General features: G+C 42.9%; 1 protein-coding gene across 2 annotated transcripts in view; it reads right to left on the bottom strand.

Moving 5' to 3' along the window:
• Nucleotides 1-24,088, bottom strand: part of SERINC5 (serine incorporator 5) — a 42,159-nt gene extending 18,071 nt beyond the window's left edge. The window contains exons 1-5 of one of the 2 annotated variants that reach the window (XM_012577697.5): nt 23,790-24,088; nt 11,044-11,211; nt 4,620-4,798; nt 4,229-4,311; nt 1,254-1,347 (exon numbers count right to left, since the gene is read on the bottom strand). In XM_012577697.5, coding sequence (XP_012433151.2) covers nt 1,254-1,347; nt 4,229-4,311; nt 4,620-4,798; nt 11,044-11,211; nt 23,790-23,813 — 548 coding nt within the window. In that variant the 5' untranslated portion in view covers nt 23,814-24,088. Of the gene's footprint in view, nt 1-1,253; nt 1,348-4,228; nt 4,312-4,619; nt 4,799-11,043; nt 11,212-22,130; nt 22,271-23,789 lie in introns of those variants that run through there. The other variant, XM_041711455.2, reaches the window with a different exon arrangement.
• Nucleotides 24,089-24,134: the final 46 nt, after the last annotated feature.

Raw genomic sequence — 24,134 nt, 5'->3', positions numbered from 1 at the left:
GCAGCCCATCAGCTCAATACTTCAGGCAACTCCAAGTACCTCAGCTGGGCTAGCGATTGGTGCTCTCCACACAATGAAACCAGAGGTTTTACTGCTCATGGCATGGCCTCTCTTCTGCTCCTTCCAAGTTTGACTACTCTTTCACTCAAAAAGCCTCCTCTCCATTAGAGTCCAACCACTGGTCTCCCTCAGACAGAGTGGCCCACCTTGTTTTCCTTTCTTCACCTCCCAAACATCTCTTGCAAAGGGTTTAAAAGGAGCAACTAAAACAGAATGCTTTGAAAGAATGGGTTGTTTAGTAGTAGATGTAAGGTCTTTTCTGTGGGTTTTTTTTCCCTGTGGTTTTGTGGAAACAGGACTTATTTCAAAAGAATATTTAATGTAAAGAGCACTAAAGTTAAATGCTGGTGGTGGAAGTCTTTCATCCACAAAAAAAAACAGCTACAGTAATTAGCACTAAAAATATCTGTATTATAAGGAGTTCTTACATCTTCCTCCCTGAAACAGAAATTTAACAAGGCCTAAGGTTTGCTAAAACTCTTTCTTAGCAGGGATTTTAATTAGAACAAGAAAGAGCTGCAAGAGTTTGTAGAGGAGGAAATGTGAAACAGAAAGGGTGGTGGTGGAGGCAGGAGAATACATGTGGGAGGAAAACTTAAACATCTTACTTTGATGAGAGGTAAAGGGCTAGGACAATAATAGAGTATATACTTGAACCAAAAATGAAGTCAATGCCCAAATATTATATATGCACGTTGATAATGTAATCTCGCATATTTACATGACAAGAAAGAATGTGAACACAAATTAGCAGCCTTCATTTGAGAAAGAAAATTGACATCCATTAAGCTGACATAGAAAAAGCAGGATTTATCAGTCCACAACATTGCACACAGTTTCACTATTACATTTTGCAAAGCCAATTTTATTCTCTTGCACCACTCTACTTAGGAGATGTATTTTCATATAAAATACATATAATAACTTAAAATAAGAAAATTTTGCATCCACTACAACTTAATGGAAGCCAAGCAGTTCAGTTAAGAATAAATCAGCAGAATAGAAGTGAGCAATGGAGAAACATTTCTGTTGGGGAAGGAGAAAGCAGATGAAGCAAATGTGAACAGCTCTCATTCAAGTGTCTTCGTTCAAAAATTACATCCAAGACACGTCTACATTCTTTGTTACAAGAAAAAGTATTGGTCAGGAGTCCATCAGAATTTTAAACAAATAACTACTTGCCCAACACATACCAATTTTTATTCCACTTGTGTGCGAACTCAACCAGCAGGATGAGCTGAATGGCAATGAAAAGGAATCCTCCTGCTGCTCCTACATAGCGCCAGGCTGCAAGGCAGAGAGGCAGAAAATAGGTCAAATGCCTTTCCCTTGAGATAAAATGGATTTATTGTCTATGCAGCAAAGCTGTTAATGTGGTTGAATATCTCAAGCTCACAAATGTAGCAGGAGATGATAGATTTCAGGTGAAAGGCCAGCTCAGTTAACTCAAGATTAGCTCCCTTATGAATTCTGCTTGCAAACTGCTACATTTTCAATAATCAATGTCAGGACAGCTACTTGGTTTCCCTAACCTAGAAAATTTTTGTGGAGACTATGAGTTACTATGTTCAGACAGAAAATACTGAAACCTTTATTTGTCACTGGCAGAAAGGAGGTGGTGTGAAGGCACTCCACAGGAATCTAAACCCTGAAATGGCAAAGTCCTGGAACCCAGTCATTACTAAAACAGGCGATTTCTTCTCCTCCAGATTCCAGTACCACAGAAAAACAAAGGTGGGGTTTATCTATTCATAAATGCTGTTCCAAGCCACTCCCAAGGAACACTTAGTATTCACTGACTGGTTTTAGGACAGGTTATTTGGGTACTTGACTGCTGACCTACATATACTGCATTTGGGTAGCTGCTTGGATGTTTTGGGCAACAGATTTCTTACATGCAACATCAGAAGTGTATGAGGAAACACAGATACTTATTTTAATTTTTAGCTGTATATACAGCTTGCGCTGCTCTGCAGTATACAGCCTACAAATTACTCCAGGTGTGCTAATTATTTCAGTGGAGAAAAGACCAAGGAAGTGCATCAGTAAAATTCAGCCACATCCTTCTACTGTGCTTTCCTTTTGAAAAAATTCCATGGAAGAATGGAATAGCCAGGGTTCATTTCCATTAGCAGTTGATGTACAGTTTTTTCTTACACCATCATAAGCTCATTATTTAAAAGCAATTTTAAAAGCATTTAAAATGTCATTGTCTGGTTTGCTGAACACATTGTATACACGTGACAAGCTTCTTCAAACATACAAAACAACAACAAAAAAAAAACCTGATGAAGTTATTCTGTAAAAAAGCACATAAAAAATAGCCAGGGTACAAAGTGATAATGTGTACTTGGGAATGGGAGAGTAGGAAAAGTCAGACCACCAATGGAGTGAATAATTAAATAAACAGACTCTCCGATCTCCCTCTGCCACAGTATACTGCAGATGTTTATGGATCAATCACAGGTATGATCAGCATAACGAGTGTGGATTTAACATTACAATCCATAGACACCTACTGCTTGCACATAATCTTCCTCCTCCATTATTAACAAACCACTTGGGAAACATGGCAAGAGATTTTATTTTTCAAGAAAAAAAAAGCAGTTGGAAGAATGACCCCCCTCCCTCTAAAAAAAACCCCAAAATAAACCAACCAACCAAAAGACAAAGTAAGTTTCCTGAAAGGAGGGCAGAAAACTCAACAAACTTACTATACCCAAACCATCTGTAAATTTCAAACTCAGGGGCAGTTTAGGAGGAGTCGCAGAATACAGCTTTGGAAAAGTTGTGAGCTAGTTTGGGGAAGAAAGCTTGTCATGCTGTATCTCCAGACTACATCACACTGCTCTTGAGAATCAGCACAAAAAATTCTGTTTCTCCTTTTCTGCAAAAACCTCAGCTCCTGAAGACGTTTCACCATGAAAAGGCTCACTAGGAAAGGTGACAGGCAGTCTCAACTGCTCACGAGCACAAGGCATTGTACTGCTACATCTAATCCAAACAGAATGGTACAAAGGACAAACACATACAGCCATCCCACAACTTCAGAGCGGACACGGAAGAGGGCCTCAAATTGAGCCAGGACCAAACAGACAGCAAAAGCTTTGTAGCTGAATTATACTTGTCAGTAGTTTACTTGTAGTGGTTTTTACTTCAGTTTCCCAGACTACTGTGCTCACGGTCTGTCTGTCCACTCTATTATCCTCACCATGTTACCCCTTCCTCCTGCCCTTTTCAACATCCTGGCTGGAGCAGATGGGTGTTGCAAACAAGGTAACCAAGCAAGTCTTTGTGGAAGCAGGCAGCATACACAATATCTCTTTTGCTTTAGTGATCCTATCCCACGCCCCATCACCCGTTCAGACCCAACTTGTAAACCCTTAAGCCCAAGCTCAAAGGCTTACAAGTACCTGTAAGATGTACTTACTGCAAATATAAGAGAACAAACTCATCTTGGTATCACCAGGATTTTTGCTCCTAGCCCACAAGACTCCTGTGATAAATCCCATCCCAGCTGGCACTTCAGTACTGGGCTAGCACCAGCATGCATGGGCTGTGCCCGCATTACTTCCAAAACTAAAAATGCTTCTGATACGGCATTCTCAGCAAAGCACACATACCAGAGCCCAAAAACTCTAATTTTAGTTTACTGCATGGATGCCCCCAACCTGAAAATTAACAACATCCGAAACTCTTTCAGGGCACTGCAAGTTTCCAGGCAGCAAACACCAGTGCCCAGCAGGTTACTGTGCCTCCTGGAGCACTGCCACCTCTCCACTGTGCAGCCTGACTGCTGCACTATGCCAGAGCTACCTGCACAAGCCAAACTAATATGCAGCTCTGTGCTCTTGAGTGGACAACTACGTCTGTACCATTATAGTTCCATATTTCTTAAAGAATTCTCCAAGAATTGCTGCAGTGGTATCATTACCTACCACTCTGGCCTGCTCTTGGTCAAAAAAAGACATGCTGTTCCCTGCACATTCACGTGAAGACCATGTCGTTTGCACACACAGTGTTACCCCAAACATTATTTTTGCATCTGGCCGGTAAAGGCTTTACTTGAAGAAACACGGCAATATCCATGCTGATCAGACCTCTCGGATTGCTAATCACTCACAAGATAGTACAGAATGAAGAAGCATAACAAAACAAGAGGACATACCATGGAGGAAAGTATCCTGATCAGGAATGAAGAAGGCTCCTGAGCACATTGCTGCCAGAACTATAAGTTTAATAAGCCAGAATCTGTATGAGAGAAGGAAAAAAAAAAAAAAAAAAAAAAAATCTGGTTGTAACAGGAATTAAGAGATTTTCAACTTTAGTACCACATGAAATCTTTATTTAAAGCATAACAAGGAAACAAAACCGTTCTTTGGTGACTGATTACCATTTTACTTAGTCTTCACTTGACCACATTATTCCTAACAGTAAGAGCAAAGTGACGTTTTTTGAGTTTTGGCGTTTTTTCTGCCTAGTACTACACCCAAATAGAAAGTTCGTGGCATAGATTTGTAAAGAGATGTTAAAATTAGGCAATCAAACAAAAAACTCACCCATTATGAACGTATGCCCGGCAACTTCTGCTGTTGTTAATTTTGATGGTGAACAAGAAGAATAAAAAGAAGAAACAGGCCATTCCAAAACAGACTTTGTAGACTGCAGAGTATCCCACCAACTTCTCACACATCTCACCCGCCTGAATACCCTTGCACATCTCCTTGTAGAAGGGAATCTGAAAAGCAGAACACATTATCTATAAACTGTTAGAAAGGGCACAAAGCACACATAAGCACGTCTACGTGCAGGCACTGACTTTTCACCGGCTTCATCTAATATATTTGACTTTTGACACCCCTTCAGCCTGGATTTCAAGGTTCAGGGGATATAGCAATCTAAAACATAAGGGACTGAACTCTTCCATAGCCTTCACTCAACGCTTTACAGATCCCTTGGGGTACAAGTCCACTTTCCTTCAGCTCTCCTGGTTCTTGCCATTCCTGCCCATTACTGCTTATTCCCTCACCCTAGGGACCTTCTCCCTTCTTCCCATGCTGTACAGCAAAAGACTCTGATTGCTTCAGTAATAATTCAGCTTAATTGAGACATACCAGGGGGCCTGTGCTGCTCTGACTGGAAATGCAGACTGAAACACACCCAAGTGTCACAGGGGCAGCAACCACCCTCCTCTCCATCACAGCTTCTGAAAGGCAGTTGTGCCAGTTGACCCGATTTTGTTTTAAATTAACAGAAAGATGGAATATTCCTGCCTCTCTTGACTCATTAAATATTTGCCTTTGAGGCCTTTCCCCGCAAAGGGGAAAACAAACAGCTGCACATTCTGGCTTCAGTTTCACCACATGAATATGATGCTGGGTGCTCAAAAAAACCAGGTCTGTATGGCCAGGACCCATTGCTGTGAGGCACCTCTGTGTAGACACACACTCCTCACAGCCAGAGAACCATTTAGCTGCACAGAAACACAGGAATTTAATTAGAAAACCACTATCCATTTCAAAGAAAGAAAGGGCCTCTCTGTATGCTTACAGTCTTCAGCTGAGGCTGGTAAGACCAGCTGAACAACATCATTAAACCCTCTGGAGTGACTGCTGCTATCCGTACAGGTAACTGGAGGATAGAGAAGCCAACAGCAGGACACAGAATGCACAAGTCAACAGCTATGGCAAAGGAAACCCCTTTATTCAGCAAGCAGGTCAGTACACAAAGCCAACAAAGAAAAAATAACAGATCAGAACAGAATATCTGTGTGCTAGCCATCAGGCAGCATTCCAGCAGGGTGGAAAGACCTCTGAGAGGCAGGAAACAAATGATAAACAAGTAAACTGCCAGCTTCCATCCACCAGGCTCTGAAAGCCTACCTCTCTCAGCAGGGTATGCAACTTCAATCCATGTTCCAGGAACCCAAACCAATCAGGTGCTCAACAACCCTCCTAGCAGTTTCTCAAAAAGAGGAGCTCACAGCAACACCTGAGTGGCTGAGCTAAGGGTAGCAAACCTAACTACAATGTGGAGCTGATCTTCAGTGGGCTAGGACCAGCCAAGGAGATGAAAACTGCTGTTTCATCACCAAAAGCACAGCCGTGTGGTGTTACAAGAATAGATTCAAGCTGGGCCACTCCGAGCTGCTCTTTCAGCAGTAACTCAGAGATTAGCAGCCACTGCGTAAAGAAGCTGGACATTAAACAAGTAGCTGTGGCTAACTTGCATCCAAGAATTTTTGGAAAGTTCCTGAGAAATTGTCTGGAGCATCAGCAACACTTTTCCCAGGTCTTGGAAAGCAATGAAATGTCAAACTGGGCAAACACTCCAGAATTCAAAATGAGAAAATGGATTGACTAGAATAATTATGAGAACTATCAATGCTACAGTGATGCTAGGGCAAACCAAGGGGCCAAAACAATGCCATGGAAAGCAACCGGGCTATCAATTAATGCTTTCCTGTTCTTTGCTTATCATAACCATCAATCAGAAGAGTTTAGAAAATGGCATAATATGTTAAAATATTTCTGGGGAAATTACTTATTTGTTTGACATAGATGATAGTACTCACAAAGGAGACAGATTTTTACAACATCTTTTCACTTTACTTGCAAGACTTTCAGAATAAAACACAACAAAACAAAAACATCACAGAACTTGATTAACTGATTAGCTAATTAGAAACAGATCTCTGTGTAGCCATAAATAGGCACCTTCTTTAATTGCATCGGTTTCTACAGAAATCTTGATGGGATTTTTTGAACCTATACATTCTTTCCTCATGTACATACTAACTTCATTACAGGTCTGGCTGAGAGAAATTAGATGGATTCACAAGAACAATACTCAGTTTGCCCTACATAAGCAACAAAGAGTTTAGCCACCACACTATGCAGTAAAAAGTGATGGCCACAGAAACAGCCCCATGAGGCTGAATGCTCTTTTAAGAGATCCATGGTCCTGAAGGAACAAAACAAGAATAAAATCAAACTCTTGGAGATCCTAACAGATACAACACACAAACACAACCCCGGGGACAATAGAACTGGTGTAATAAAAAAGGTATGTTTTTGTGAAAGGATGGTCTACTGCTGGGAACAATTTATCAAGGCTTATGTGACCTCACTGATAGACAAAAGAAACTTCTGTTTCTTTTCATTCTATATCTCTGAAACACATTCAACTGCTGAGAAGGCTGCCCACCTTACATGCTTTACAATGCTAACCATTTGCTGGGTGTTTTCGATAGCCATTTAGTCACACATTCATCATTTGCCAAGATACAGTGAAATAGCTACTTTTGTACCTTTAAAAGCAGTAGAAGCTAAATTCTTTGGCCTCAGAGCAGAGGACAAAGCATTCTTGTTGCAGAAACTCGGTACCCGCTCCAATAACACAAATGCCTCAGCTGCCCTGCAAGCAATGATGCTATCACAGCAAAGCTGGCCATCTTCCAGCACGCACTGAAGCCCTCGGAGATGATCAACATTTGAGCAGCATCTACAGAAAGAGGATGTCCTGAACTTGCTCTCCTCTCAGTGCAAGCTGCAGGCACACAGAACCATCCTGGTGCAAGAGGCCAATACTGGGGCACAGACACCCCCGGGTGGGGTCTGTCAGCACCCAAACGTGCGGGCACAGGAGCAACGCAAAGCGCATCCGAGGGGAAGAGGAAGGAAGAAGTGTGTCCCAGCAGCCCTGGAGGACCCTGCTTTCACCTGGATGTCCTCATCCAAGGAGGGAGAACATGGCAGGCAAACTTTGTTAAGGATGCATGAATGAAAATCCATGTAGGTGGGAAAGCAAGGGCAAAAAGCCCCACATAAAATCACCTGTCCTGGGCAGCTGAGAAATTAAATTAAAAAAGCAAGAAACAATCAGACCAGAACAGATCATCACAAATCTAAGGCTAAATTTTTACCAGAAATACACAACAGGTATCTGCATTCAGAACCCTTATTTTTGGTAGCATACTTGGGGTTTAACATGCAATAATGCAGCTAAGGGCCAAGATACAAACCTAGCACGGGAAATAAGCCTGAAAGTATGTTTTGCTGAAACTCTGCACTGAAATGCTTTCACACAACTGAACTGACTTTTACTGGTGTTTATTTTCCTGAAAATATCTTTCTTATTTTTCTTTTCATTAATTAAGTAGGACATTAATTAAGTAGGACATTAAATTACTAATGGATATTTTCAGACTGAAATCACTAGTTTTGAAAGGGTTTTAACATTAAAAACTTAACTTTAAAAAAACATCTAAACATTGTTTTGAGAGCCTAAAACAATTCTTTCCCTTTTCTTCTTAAATTATCCTTCCAAAGCCTCTGAAATGCAATTTTTTGCTTTAACAGAACACATGAGAGTAAAGCTGTATCTGTTTTTCTAAAAAACAGCATAACAAGAAAAAAGAAATAATATATGGATCAAGGTATAGAAGGACAATATGGAGTGTAAATCCATTTTGGTTGTTTCTGTATTTCTGTCACTGTCACTGGACTCACATGTCTTGATTGATGAATAACCAATCTTTTGCCTCAATATGCAACGTTGCTCTTACAAAAATCTATTTTACCTTTTACTATCCAAAATTTTTCTGCAAATAACCATCAACTTCTTCCCTGTTCTTCCACTGCCTCTTGCTTCTTTCCCCTGAGATCTACTACTGTAGACTTGGGAACTTACAGCAAAACAACCAAAGAGAAAAAAACACCTCTCACTGACAAACGAGATTCCTTCCATGTAAGATCAGCATGAGTATTTGAACTCTCCACTGGTAAAGGAGACACACAGTCCCTTGCCAAGATTACAGCTCTGAAAACGACTGCACTACAATTTGAAATTTGACATTCTTTGTCTAAATACAAAATTAAAAAAAAAAATCTGATTAAAATTAATCAAAATCTATTTTATCTCAGAAAAAAAAAAGAGAGGGTGAGGTCCCAAAAATATCATGCAAAGTATTTGCTTACAGTCTGGCTTCAGGAGCTGGGAGTATTCCATGACCTGGGCAGAAGTAAAGGAATCAGTAAGTGCACAGCACTTCAAAAACACAGCTCATCACCGAGGAGCTGAGACTGGTTAGTCTGAATAAGTATTTTCAAGGTGCACTCTATTAAAACTGAATTAGCTTAAGGGGTCTTTGAACTTTTAATAGCCCTGAACATAATTATTAAATTAGAAAGCAGATAAAGAAAGCCTACTTTCAGATGGTCCATTTCCCATTCAAAGACATCAAATGCTCTAAACTAAGACAGTGATTATCCTTCCACTTCAAACTAACAGCTACTCTTTGTGCCATTTCTTCCCACACTGAGCTTTCGAGACTATGAACTGGAAAAGAAATTTGGCAATACTGAAAAGCATGCTGTTGAAGGCTTCTTGAATCACTTCTCTGTTGGATAAAGAGTATTTTTTGTTAGGGATACAAGCTGCATTAAAACCACACTACTGATGGAAAAGAACTTTATGAAATTTGGATATGAGCATATAATTTGTCTCCCACACACACTTAAGTTCCTTGGGTTATTCACTTTATTGCCAAGCTAAGCATCTAGTAAGTCAAAGCAACTCCTGGCAGCAATTTCAGCACGCACATGTTAAACAGTTTTTAAGTCACAGCTTACAGGCAAGCATCATGTCTGTACCAGGTGCTCTTATAGGGTGGTCATCAATTTCTGGGGTGGCCTGGGGTAAAATGTGGCACTAGGATAACTCACTCAAAGTGCTATTAAATGAAAGAAAATTAGGACAGAGCATACAAAAAAGGTACAGTAGGAAGAAAGCAGGAAAGGTCATAGGCAGCAGAGCATAGAAGCCCCCGAATTAGCCTGATATAAACCCGCTGGTTCAACTGTGTTGCAGGAAGGGCGTGCTGCCACCAGCTGCTTCATCTGGGATGCTCTGGAGGGAAGTGCTTCAGAGACAACCAAAAGTCAAGTGCAGAATGTAACCAGGGCATCAGTTTGTTCAGCAACTGGTTCAACGAGGAGAGAGGCCTCACTGTGCAACCTCACTCACTTAGGAGAGGAGCACAAAACAACAAGATACTCACTGATGGGAGCCTTCTGAGCCTCCAGGACAAGCACACGCACAGCCCCCAAAGCAGGCCCAATTATGCATTTGATGCATCTTCATTTTTAAGAATTAAGCAATGCAGCCCTTGTTCCCTCCAGTTAAAAGCAGAGTTTTATTACTGCAGTTTGTAGTAGATGAGAGAGAGGATTTGTGCTACTTGGGTGGCTTATGAAGCCAAACCAAGCATGTGGTACAACAGGACCAGTATGTAAGCACAAAGCAGGCTGGTGAGCATTTAGCTTATATTAAGTCTCTGAAAAAAACTTGAGTTTTAAAATCTAGCTTCAGCCACAGCTCCTTTCATGCTTCTGAAGCTCTCTAATTAAAAAGACAATTAGAGAGGAACAATATTTGCTGTGGTTAGAGGCCATGTGAACACAATGACTCAACACACACTGAAGAAAACCCCTTGTAGAGGCTCTGCAGCACTGTGCTTTGCAGTAGTCTGTCACACCAGGAAGGCAGAATTAAAATTGCAACACTTGAAGAGTTATTTTCTAATTTGCTGATTCTGCTGCTAAACAACCAGAAACAAAAATCAAGGTTAGATGGAACTGATTTGTTCTACTAAAACAAGTTTCCTCAATACTTCTCCCTCCTGTGACACCTCCTGCACAGCAAACCTGGGGTGGGTTCACTGCAGCAGATTTCTGCACCAGAGAGGAATGATGCTAGGCATTGGCTCTTCCTGTTGTGAAACATGCTCAGTGGGTGACAGGAATATGCTGAGCACGGAAAAATCAAGAGACTCAGCATGGAAAATCATCCCATCTGGGTTTAGAAGTGGATGGGGGGAAGAAATTGACCAGATTTTCTGAGGGAGCACCCCTATACACAAAGAGTTGTGGAAGGATCTGCATTTTCTTCCAGGGCAGCAGTGACCACATCCCTGTTACTTACATGAGTTTTCATTTCGTTGGCTACTGTTGTGGACATCATGACACAGCAGATGATGGTCACCAGGATGAAGTAAAGCGCGTACATGAAGCGGGTGCTGGTTGACTGTTTTACCTTGGGGCAGCATTTGCAGCACAAGGAACAAGCAGCAATACCGCAGCAGCAGGCCAGCTGAAAAGTAAGACAAAAAACCACAAGTCAAAAACCCACCCAAACTCTCCATCTTAATGTTTCTATTGCAAAAGTTAGACAGCAAAGCTGGGAGACTTCCTGCAAAACTCCAGAATTTCTCAAGTCCTCTCCTCCCAGCTGAGTAGCATTTAAGTGGAAGCAGACTGTCTCGTTTATCGAAACTCACTAGTTTTAAGCACATCTGAGTCTAGCTTTCCGAGGTTTGCTAAGGATGAGAGACAGATTTCCCTGTGTGTTTTAGTTTCCTACCATCATCTGAGGGTCCACCAAGATAAAATCCACAAAACATAGCAAAACTCATGTAATTATTTTATTCAACAAGGAAAAAGGTACTGAATAAACCCTGAAAGGTATCGAGATTGAGGTTCATTATTTTCTTGCTGTCAGAAGTATCATTAACTTTCAAAGAAGAACCTGGATTCTCCTTCCCTGCCTTCTACTTTTAGAAAAGTCGTATATAAAGTACAAAGGTAAGCCTTATATACATAAGGCAGCACTGTCCATGGCTAGGCCCTTACTTGCAATAGGCAGCGGTTCCATCTGGTTCCTGTCTGTGCTTAACCCATCAACCACGACCACAGGAGGGATTTTCAGCAAGCAGCCAGGAGCAGGGAGCAGTCCTCTCATTGCTGCCAACCCAGAGCAACCTCACCCCACTACACTCCCATTTTCCAGGCGCTCCCTGAGGCTAGGCATGGTGTGCTGCCAGAGCATGGCACTCCAGCACACCAAGGCTGCTTCTTACTGGCGTTTCCTCAGCTTTTAGAGGGGCCACGCAAACATTAAGAGGACCTTCTGCTTTCAGCAAGCAGTTGTTCAAGGTGGATGCTTGCCAAAAGACTGAAAATCCACAAGTGCCACATTTGAGTAGTCCAGGCAAACTTCATTAGCTGTATGTGTCTTCAGACATCCAAGCATCAGGCACTGTTTTCCTCCCAGGACACTTTCTCTTACAGTGTCAAGGACTTGTCTGATAAAGGGGAGAGAGCTTCATGTGTGTTTGCAGACACCGTATCTAACTCCACAGAATATCACAACCAGACTGGTTGCTCAAAGAGCCTCAAATCATTCTGAAGAACTCTATTGAAAAGACTCCCAGTTTATCAGTTCCTTGCTATCTCTGCAACATTCAAGGTCAGGCTTCCTGCCTCCAGCCCCCAAGAAGCGGGTGGCAGACCAGCCCTTCCTTCCCTTTCTCAACAGAAGCTCTTCAGTTGCAGAAGACATAAAACAGGGACAGTCCAACCCAGCCCTCATGCTGCTCTTCTCTCACTTCACCACTGGATCTCATGCCAAGGGAGATGGGGCCTCAAAGCATGCAGCTGCTAAAACTGCTGCTACTGCAGAACAAAAATCCTGCCCAAAACACAGAGCTCCAGATATGGGGAGTAAACAGAATGGGCTCATGTTGGCACCTAAGCTGGAAATTAAAAATACTATGTGCAAAAGCACATCACGCAAGTATACTTTCAAAACAGAGGCTCTAGTGGCTGAATGGCCATTCTGTTTTTTATAGGCAGTGAAATTACATTACCTTTTAGAGCATCAACACAGGTCTAGGATATAAAGAAGCTACAGCAAGCTACTGACTCAGCAAGCAAATGTGATAACATTTCAAATCAAATGCATACCAGAAATATGTAATTCACCCACTCCAGAATTTTAACAACAACAAAAAAGTAAGACTGAAGGTCCTTTTAATATGAAAGGATTTCGTAGCAGCCAAATCCAAAGTATCCACAATGAACTTGAAACTGCTTGCCTTAGCATAACAACTACAGTATGAAAGTAAAAAGGTATGCAGCTTTGGCATATGTAAGGACAAAAACATTTTCCTACACCAGGTGCTAGAGAGCTCTGCCAGTAAAATCTCATCTACATCCAGCAGCCTCTGCTATTCTACTCCTGGGTCCTTGGAGCTGCTACTTAAAGCAACAAATACTTAAACAGAATATGTAAGTCATTTATGTACTTTTCCACATTACTTAGACCTTAATGATAGCTTCTAATACTGAGCACATACCTAAAAATAGGAAATATTTGTGAAAAATACCAGTATTTCCATCTTATTCCAGACACATTTCTTCAAGCACTCTGAATAGCCATGGAAACCATAGAAAGCTGGTTAGACTATTCAGCCATAGCATCAAATTTGGTGGCTTGGGGTTTTTTGCAAGTTTTTATTTTTTTTTTCTTTTTTAAACTGTACCTCTAACATTCCAGAATAGGCCACAATGAAATAGGTGTTATCCAAAAATAAATGAGAACAGTCTCTGTCCTAAAGACTAAGATGCTGGCCACAACCTACTGACCCAAGTGGTTTTAAAGATATTATCTTAGAGTGACAAGACTTCCAAGCCCACATATACAAAGAGCTCTCTGTTAAGTTTTGGTCAATGTGCAGCTAAGCTACACAGATACTCTGATTCCACATCCTTTACTGCAGGCATGGCCCATCCTTTGTCTTTTAACTGCAGCAATGGTCTGCACACTGAGGGGTTGAAAACCCACTGCAAGCCAGCAACAAATTTTTTTCACGTTATAAAAAACAGACTGAGAAAAAAAAAGGAAGTAATGTCAAAAATATTTTACAGATTTAACTTATTATTAAAAGCTTCTCCAAAGAATGGGGCTCTGCAGGAGGAAGATGCTGCGCAGTTTCTAGGACAGAGACAACCCAAACAACAATGAAGGTCTGTGAACCCTGCCAGCAGGCAGGCCTTGGATGTACAGAGCTCCTTCAGAGTCTCATGAGCACCCCAAGCCCCGGTGCTCCAAGAGCCCAGCACAATGGCACCTGAAAGCCAGGCTGCTCTACCACCAGTTTGTCATCCTGCATCAGGTTCTGGCTTCAAGTCCTTCCCAGCCCAAAGGCTCCCACAAGCCAGGCAGCAAGCACAGCCAGCCCGGCTCTCTCTCTGTCTTCACATCTCCTTAGCAGGGTGAACACCACAGTCTGACAATAATTACAAACAGTGGGCAAATATTTATGCTTTCCACAAACACCATCAGCCAGCTCCCTCACACTAACCCACATGACACCACAGCGTAGACTAGCCACCTGCTTTGCTCTCTCAGAGCTCACAGCACAGAGCCAGCTTGCTGAGATCCCAGAATCTGAAAGCCTACTGTACTTGAAAACAGATTTGAACTGCCTGGATGATGGCTGACTTGACTGGTTTCACAACAGCAGCTGTGGAAAGCTGAGTGGGAAATATTTCTTTTAAAATATATTCAAAGTGCAGTTTCACAGACATTTCTTCTGGTAGCCAGGCTGGCTTAACAACCCCAGATTCAACCCAGCCTTTCTCTCAATGATACCAGAGCTGTTGGTATGATCTCCACAGAGGCCATTCACATAAGAGCTGGACTCAATGATCCTTGTGGGTCCCTTCCCTTGTGGTTCCCTTAATCTGTGACTCCTCCGCCAGCCAATCGCCCACTCTTACCCCTGCTCCAGCACCTCATGAGCCCTGACAGTTCTGTTGTGAGTGACGAAATAAAGCATCCTAGTGGCAAGGTGTGAAAATTACATATCAGCCCTTCTCAGCTGCTGATTTATTATACAACAGCAGAAACAGCACTTCATGTGAGGGCACAGTGCTTGAGCAGGAGGGGAAAGCAGAGGTGAATGTTTTGCAGCTGTCCTACACACCTTCTCCCTTCTCTGAACATATGTTTTCAGTGGCGCTTTCCTACCACCTCGTTCAATCTGAGCACTGTAGGTGCCCGCCAATGCAAGGAACAATAATTTTGACATTCACCCAGTAAAGAGCAGAAGTAAGCAGACACGTATCAGCCCTAGTTCATGCAAACCACTTTTCCAGGTACTGGCAGGCACGGATATATTGAACATGTCCATCTTACAACAGCCTGGGGAGCACCTATGGTTAACAAGAGTTAGACGGATTAACAAAACAGGGAAAAAGCAAGCTTACCAACTTGCGAGCAAACTATCGGCTCCCTGCAATAAGTACTCCACCCGCACACACTTAACATCTGCCACACACTCAAGTCTTGATTTTTGCAAGCTGTGATGTGATCTGATAAATCAGTGGAATGGAGTAGGAGAGTAACGTTAAGCACATGTAACTGTTTACATATAAGCCTGAAAGTAAGAGAATCTATCTTGCCTGCTGCTTTTATAGAGTCTGTGAGATTTTAAGAATGTATTTTCCACATACGTTTCCAAAAATACTTTGAAGGCTTTAGAAAATACTTTGTGAAGTCATTAAAGTGAAGAGTTTCAGGATCACTGCCCAAAATAGCCTATGGTATTTTTAAATTATACAAACCATAGGCAAGCATCAACCTTATCACAACAAAGAATTTCCTCTTGGAAGACTTCAGCAGAAATGGTAAAAATAAAAGGGGATAAGGGCACAAGATGGGAAAAAAACCTGCATTCTTTAATGAAATGAAGACTTAGCAGCTTTTCATGTCTTCCTTCCTCACTGATAGCCTGGTGAGAGCATCAAGGAAGAATTCGTGCCTTCCAGTCTGTCCGGAGCACAGGAATGTGCCTTGCTGAACTTTCTTTTCATGAGAGCCTAGAGCAGCTTAGTTTTTCATGTATTGTTTGATTACTTGACTACCACCATTATCTGGGCCATCAGATTTGCAGATAATGCAGTCACCGAGCTGTTAACAGCAGTGTCTATAAAAAACATCCAAACATCTACTGTCACAGCTACAGGCAGCATCCAAGCAGGCTGGATAGGCAAAGCAGCCAGCCCTGCATGAAAAAGATCCTGAAGTGGCCACACACCTGCCCTTACTTGGACTTTTGATTTCATCTAGAAGCAAGTATTTCATTAGTGCGTTGGTTCATGAAAACAAGAGATGTCTAATGCCAGGTGTCCTGAGTGTTAGTATCGGTCTCAGACTATTATTGAAAACTGACTGCTGTTATGCGTTTTCCAAAAGCTTCTTCAACAGGTCACATGATTACACAGCTGTTTGTCCCTCTGAAGTAACTAAACTGACCAAAAAGGAGCCTTTATTTAGTCCTCTGTCTGACTTAACTGGCTTTCCGCTGCTTGTTATTTAATATTCAGACTCACCATGTGACTTAAGACAAGAGGCTTTGCGAACCAACACACCAGGCAATCAACTGATGACCTGTTTTGAGGAGCGTATCTCACACTGCAAACTGCGCAAAACTGAAACAGATTTCAGAGAAAAGCCACGCCAGCCCAGTCGTGCTGTCTGGGGAGGCTTTCCTGCCCTCGGCCATCCCGGGGCAGAGCTGCCATGCACCCCCAAACTCAAAACCCATGGAAGAAAAGCCAGGCTGAGAGTGAAACCGTGGAGAGCCATGCCGGGCACCGCGGAGCTGAAGTTTAGCCGGGCTGAGGGCGATTCGCTTCTGTCTCTGCACAAACCTTACTAAGGGGTGACTCAGCTCAGCATGAGAAAATAACATCACTGCAAAATGTCTAAATTCAAGCCTGCTCAACTGCTCTTCTCCAGATGATTTTGGAAAAATTAAGTCAATTGTTTAGTCTGATGTGAGCCTCACAGTGTATCATATCACGCATCTCCTCTACTGAGCTATTTTCCATTAGCATAAACCATCTGGATTTGACAGCACTATGAGGAAAACTGTCCATCCCTGTGGTTACTTAAATCTGACACCGAAAAGTGAAAAAAAACCCCCATCTTCTAATTTGTCTGCTACAGTTTCCCAGGCGTGGTTCCTGGTGAGGCTTTCTTTACCAGCTTAGACGACCTTTTAATTTCCTGGTCTTTGCTCCCTGCTCATCAGAGAAGGAAACCAAAACATTTATCCTCAGTCTCAATTGAAGGCTTTAAGACGTCTCCTCCCAGCACCTAAGTCGTTCATGGTCTTTTTTTCCCCCAAAAATTCAAATTTACCCATCCCTCCTACAAAACCATGGTAGTCTAACTGCAAAGAGTCCAGCAAGCCATCTGACTCCCTTCCCTAGCCCACAGCCAGAAAGGGAGTGGGACTCAGCCTTGCAGCACTCCAAACACAAGGTGGGCAACCAGCTACATGGCCATACTTAAATAAAAAGTATTTTTGCCATCTGGGTTACATCTGCTTCAATAGTAGTTTGTGCTACACCAGTCCTTTCATCCCTCTGTCTGCTTCTGGGAGCAATTTTAAATATCCTCTCAAGTCAGACCTGATCCTGAATCTTCTTCGCATTGATCCCTGGACATTCTTCACTAAGAGCAACCTCTGCTGGGTGACAGATTCAGCTGTCCTTTCCTATAATTTTGCACTTCACAGTTTTCTCATCTGCAGGTAGTTCAAGCTCATGCTGCAGCCACTTCTCAGACTTTCACAGCAGAGGAGATAATAACCCAGCAATTGAAAGATGAAAGGGAAGTGAGCAACAGCAAAGTCTCACAACTGGGGCTATCACTTCATACAGCAAGCAGATTTTCTCCAGGTTAGTGCTGATGTTCGAGACCAGGACTCTAGGGGTAGGATGGCACATGGCATAACATGGTACATCACCAGGTACACAGAACAAAATGCAGGGCAGTAACTGCCTAAGTCCACGTATTACTGGAGTGAAGAAGCAGTTAAAATGAAATTTTCATATGCATTGACTTAAAAGTGCGTAGCTGGAACAGCTGCTTTGCTTTTGAATGAATAGACAGCTTTGAGCTGTTTCACAAACATGCTGAGTCTTTAAAAGATGGTTTCAGCGCTGAGTCCAAGAGGACTTTAAAGTGGGGAGTAAAAAAAAGAAAATAAAAGACATTAACACTTTGTACAAAGAGCCAAAGCCTATAAACTGAGACAAAGCCTTAACTCTTGCTCATCTCTTCATATTAAAAAAAAACCGTACTTGTTCAAAGCATTGCTACAGATCCTTCAGTTTACATCAATGTCACAACATTCACACACTTCCTTACCGGCAGGTTCAAAGTGGAGCCTGCTTACATCCTGACACTGCTTCTTGATGAGCATTTTTAAATATAACACCTACACCTTCTTGATACAGGAAGTATTCCTGAACCACTGTTTTGTTAGTGACTGTAATAAGCCAAGAGAAAAACCCTCGAGACAGGTCTTTTGAGAAAACATGAAGAACAGTTCCTGCAAAAACTCAGTACCAGAGATTACAGGTTGATGTATTTTGAATCAGTGCTACTGGGCAGAAAGAAGAGAAAAATTTTACGTGATCACACTGTTAACATTTATGTGTTTAAGTACTTGAGCACACACCATCTTTAATTGCTGGAATATGCAATTACTAAACTGCAAACACTAGCTCCTGCGTAGCTCCCACTCATTAAAATGAGATCACTGGTGTGTAGGTCTCCCTTCAAAATGGGGACAGAGCCACCACCCCCACATGCCATCACAGGCACACCCTACAGTCCCCCCACCAGCTCTGGGTGGCTCAGTGCTTCACTCCCTCACGCTGCAACACCCTGATGCTGAAGCTCATCTCCTGGATAACTTGAACAAAGCAGCAGGTCAAATCCCACCGACAGAATGGTCAGCTGCAGCCTAAATATCTTGCAGGGCAGGCATTCAAAATGCTAAGACCTATCAGGGCTTTCACCCTATGGTTGAGAAATAAATGGAAGTACCATTGACTGGGGTGCTTGAGAAGGACACAAGAAGCACCTTAAGGTCCAAGCATCTTCACATGGCTAACTTGAGAACATGATGCAACTGCAGCATGTGTTTGAGATTACAGCAGTCACTGGCTGCAATGAGACCTACAGCTTCCACCATAGTCACAGCTCAGGATTTCATCCCTGAATTAAGAATGTCTTCTACCTACAACTGCAAGTGCTTCCATTGCAATGAAAGTTCCAGTAACGGGAAAACATATCCCAAAAACACCCACACTCGCAAAAACTAAAATTAAACCAGCAGCAGAGTTTAGATACTTTGGCAGAAAAACACTCCCTTGCCTTTAAAAGTGAAGGCCCTGCTCTTACACTGCCTTTACTCTACAGCTCTAGAGCTATGGGTATTTAAGCAGTTTCTTCAAGCCCACAATTCAACCAACTCATGGGATGCAAGAGAAAAAGTCTAAGAAAATAGGAAGCAGTTGGAAATCAGGCAGAAATGAGAAAGACCATCCTCTCCCTCTTACATCCAGTAACAGGGAAAGGATTCCAACCTAGAAATGCAATGTCAAATGATACAACACTTACAGGATCTCCCCATCTTTTGGTCACTTTTCCTTCCCATTTTGATCACTTTTAAATCCAGCAGTATATTTTATCCTGCTATGGCAGGCAGATGAAACCTCCAAGATAAGTTTTTGAAGTTTCCTTGAAAACAGGCAAAAGTTTTAGTGGAGGAAAGAATGATCTCTCAACCCTAAGCAAGGAAAAGGCTGCAGCGCAACTTTGTATTTATTAGAAAGGGAATCAGCATGATATACCAACCTCAGTGGACAAAGCTGCAGGAAATCAGGCTTTGCTAATTCAATTATTCAGGAAACCATTTATTTAAAGAAACAACTCCATGTTTCTGCAAACAGGGAAAATAGTCCTTCACCAGGATTTTTTTCCTTAACATACTGGAGTACACTGCAATACCCTACATCTGACCTCAGACAGCTAGTTTCACGTTCTATCACAATTAATAACAGCAGTGGCAGAGGTATGGAAACACCTGCAGCTAAATGTTCAGGTCAAACACACTAAACAAACCCCTGTAACCTAGGAAGACCTTTGCAGAACAAGTGATGGCGTTTTTGGGAGCACCACGTGGAGTGAAGCCAGGAGCACCACCAGCACCATCTCTCAGCACGGCGGTACATCACACTACACAGAGGTCCTGCAATTCTCCTGTGACCTCAGAGGACACAAATCTGGATGAAGATGACAGAACCACCCTTTTGCACCATGTAATGAAAAGAGGAGACCAAGGGGGACAGGACTGCAAGCCCCCTTCTCAATCTGCAGGTGCAAACAGGCAGCACCAGAGAGGCAGCCAGTCCCGGAGTGCACAGGCATGTCCCTCCTTTACCCGAAGCTATGAGTCAATAGAAGTAAAAAGATGTGCTAAGGTCAACCTTAAAAATATAGCAGCAATGGTTTTACTCCCCCTTTTTTATTTTTTCCTTTAAAAAAAAAAAAAAATCAGACTTAGAATTCTGGGTAAAAAATGAAAACTTGATCTTCTAACCTGTGGCACATCTTTTGTGTACTACCTGATATGATTTCTAAGTGCAGAACACTATTAAGGACATCTCTCAAGATTTAAAAGACCTACAAAAAGAGCTTCATAATCTTAAATAGCTACCAGTTCTAACTGGAAAATTCATCTTCCTGAACAATCCAGCTACAAGATACCATCCACCCAAAATGAATGTTAACAATCTAAATTACATTTATTTAACTCTGGAAAAAACATATTCATTGTAATAAAGATTTTCCACAACAGCTGCTTTCTTTAACCATGATCTCAACTTTATTCTCTTGAGAATCACTAGTGAGGAAAAGCCAAATATAAGATTCTGTTTCCTGTCAATTTAAGCAGAGTTTTTATGTAATCAAAAGCATTGTGAAGGCCCAAGCCAAACTGTATTCTCAATGCATGCTAAAAATAGGTCTATCAATGAGACACAAGCAAAAGAAGAAACATTTAGCAAGCTTATTACAGCTCAGAAATCTAAATATCACAATTGTCTTCAAAGCAAGGTGGTACACTGCCCAACAAAAAAAAAGAAAAAAAACCAAAACCAACAAAAAAAAACCCAACAAAAAAACCTGCAGAAATTAAAGTTTATAAATGGCCAAATTCCTTCAAAGAAAGTTTCCACGGTCTACTTGGCAAGGATGCAAGTCACACAGTAATGTCCATAAGATAATTTAAAATAATTTTTCAAATGCAAAATCAGCATAACCGAAATACACTGAAGTCTGGCAGCTTGCTGCTATATCCTGTAACAACAGAAATCTGGGCTGCAAAACCTGGATGCATTCATTCTGACAGACACCATCAACTAGACATTTAGCATGGTTTGACTCAAAAAAGTACCAATCACTTATCATCTACTTCACACCAGGGAATTTTTTTAGAGTGAAAATTAATTGTCATGTTAATTAACAATAAAATTTTGGTAACAGCTGCAGACAAATGGCAATTACACACAAACAATTCCACTTAAATAGCTCAGAAAGGCAATACCAAAGTTCTCAGTCAGCTCTAGGAAAACAGATCCACAGACAGGCATGCATAAGATATCAACAAGGCAAAAATACTTACTACAAAAATATCCTCATGCTACAGGACATCAATCACATTAAACTACTATATCTTAGGAAAAAATCAGGGACCTAACATGGAAGTTGTTTTGTATGACTCTTGTAAAAGTTTCATCTTTCCTCGAGCACTTAATCTCTCTGGACATAATGTTAACGTCATCTTCAGGGAAACACTGAAGAAGGGGCCAAATTCCTTCTTGACTTTCCAGCTTGACTAACAGGACTCACAAAATGCCTGAGGAAGCTTGGATGAGACAGAATGAAAAACTTCTATCCCATCTGGTTTTTTTGTGTGTTAATCACACAAGTTAGACAAACATGCCCTCATCAAGGTTGAAATAACTCAAGTGAAAGGCAAAGACCATGTTTTATTTTAAAAATGTGACACTGCATGCTATTGAAATGCGCTTCATGCTGTTTATTATCACAGCATATAAAAAGGTTATCCACACTATGTCTGCTGGTGTAACTCCAGCAATATGTCCTAATTAGCATAGGTAAGTCTTACATCAAAAGTAGTGCTTGAGCCAGCAGAATAAGTTTCCCCAGAGATTTCTGGCATTATGACTACATCCAAATTAGGGCTGTCACTTCATCTTCAACAACACTAAGGAATTCAATTTATTAATAGATTCCAAAGTGACATATGGGTGTCAGTGAAACACATTACTATCATAGATTACCTGATAGTGAAACACATTATACACAGGGTAGGGACAGAGGCTTTAAGAATGTCTCAAAGGTTGGTCACACTAAAGTCATGCCATTCACCACCGAGCATCACAACAGTTTCATCCTCTTGGTAATTTAAGTTACTTCTGCGGGAGCTACACCAAAAAAAAAAAAAAAAGAACACTATGAAAAAGCCACAAGTCACTGTAGTAACAGCACCTACTAACAGCACTCAGTTGAGCTGCTCCACAACTTGTTTCACACGATGCCAAAATGGTTAGGAAACAGCAGTCAGGGAGGCCCCTGCATTAAGAAGTGTATTAGCAAATATAGTTACTGATGTCCCGCAGGTCTACAGGACTGTGTGGGGAGCCTCAGAGGAGCTCCCAGAAGTCAAGCAAGTGGATGCATGCTCAGCAATCCTCCTGTCCCACTAAAGATTGAAACAACCACAGACAAAAGACCAAATCTACCCAAGGATTTCAAACTACAGGAAAGATGCAACATTTTTCCCAAGTGGTTCATAAAAGAGCAAGAGAATAATCAGATTCTAAGGGTGGGCAGAATGAGCAAAGGAAAAGAAATATCAATGGAATTAGGACCATAAGGTACTTAAATATGTAAAACAACAGGAATAAGCTCACTGGCTAGTCTGCTGTAGACAGAAGTAATAAATTGTTTCTATTGAAGAAACAGAGATTTGTGAAAATAAATCATAAAATAAAGTGCGGGGAGAAGATGTCTAACATCACACCAGGGAGACAACTATTAGGAATAGAAGTCCTTTCCTTCAGTGCAACTAAGGAAAGGTTGGGAAAAGGGCCTCTGGAAAGGGCTCACTACTGCCTATCTCCTCCAAATCATGATCCTTCATCTATGGAATTGATTTAAATAGGAAAACAGGTGCACCATGATAAGATGAGGAGTTCTCAATCCTCACCCCATGAATACTGAACAGTGTAGGTCCTGCACTGCCCTACATCACCACTTGCTCTCACCTCCTCTGCCAGCGCCTGAATATACCGAAACCTTCCACAAGCCGAATTTAAAGAAGTTTGTGAAAGGGTCTGAGGACTGATAGGCAGGGGCTATGAGATTAACTAAATTCTCATTATGAATTCTTACACCATGTGGTGTCATCTCCCCACCACCTGCAGCCGTGGCTACTACCCAGCCGCCTCCTGCAGCAGCTTTTCGGGACCTGCTGCCCTTTGGGAATCGCTCCTGGCCGCGCAGGGCTCTGGGGAGGCCTCTCCATGTCCGCACCTCCGCCCGCACGGCGCTGCCGGAGCGCGGAGCGGCTCCCGCCGTCCGCCCGCACCTGGGGACAGCTGCGCCCAGCCTCCCTCCCGAAACACCAGCGGAATCCACCCAGGGACCTGGCAGAAACACCACTGCGGACACTCGCAGAGCTGCACAAGCACCCTGGCTCGCTGCGAGGGCTGCTTTTCCTCTACCACGCCGACGGCCCGGGGAGCCCGGCGCGCAGCCCGACCCGCAGAGCCGCGGCCGCAGGGACGGCCCCTGCCCACCCGGCCCCGCTCCCGCGGAGAGCGCCCATCGTCCCGGCCCGCCGGCCGCTCCCCGCCGCGGAGCCCCCGGGCTGCCCCCCGCGGAAAGCCCGGGATGCCCGCCCCACACCTGCCGCGCTCCCGCGCCCCCGGCCCTACCTGGCCGGCGCAGCGGGCAGACATGCTGGCGGCGCTGGCCGAGGCGGCTCCCCCGCTGCCCCCGCATGCAGGAGCGCGCAGGGTTGGGATGTCCTGGGATGGGCAGGGCAGGGCGGAGCGGCACCGCCTCTGCCCCGCTGCCGGCCCCGCCAGCCGGCTTCCGCTGTCGTCAGCCGCGTGTGCGCTGCGCTGCCGCGCTCCCCGGGGCGGCAGCAGCCGCGGGGCGCTGAGTGCGTCCGGCCGGGGCCATCCTCGGCAGGCTGTCCTGCTCGCAAGGACGCTGCCGAGACCACCTGCCTGCTAATATACTTACTAAAACACCTGGTTTTGAGTCGCTGGGATTTA

Source organism: Taeniopygia guttata, chromosome Z (genome assembly GCF_048771995.1).
Source record: "Taeniopygia guttata chromosome Z, bTaeGut7.mat, whole genome shotgun sequence".
In the NCBI taxonomy this organism is placed as follows: domain Eukaryota; kingdom Metazoa; phylum Chordata; class Aves; order Passeriformes; family Estrildidae; genus Taeniopygia; species Taeniopygia guttata.
The sequence above is the reverse complement of the archived record's forward strand: the minus strand, read 5'-3'. Positions and strand labels throughout refer to the sequence as shown.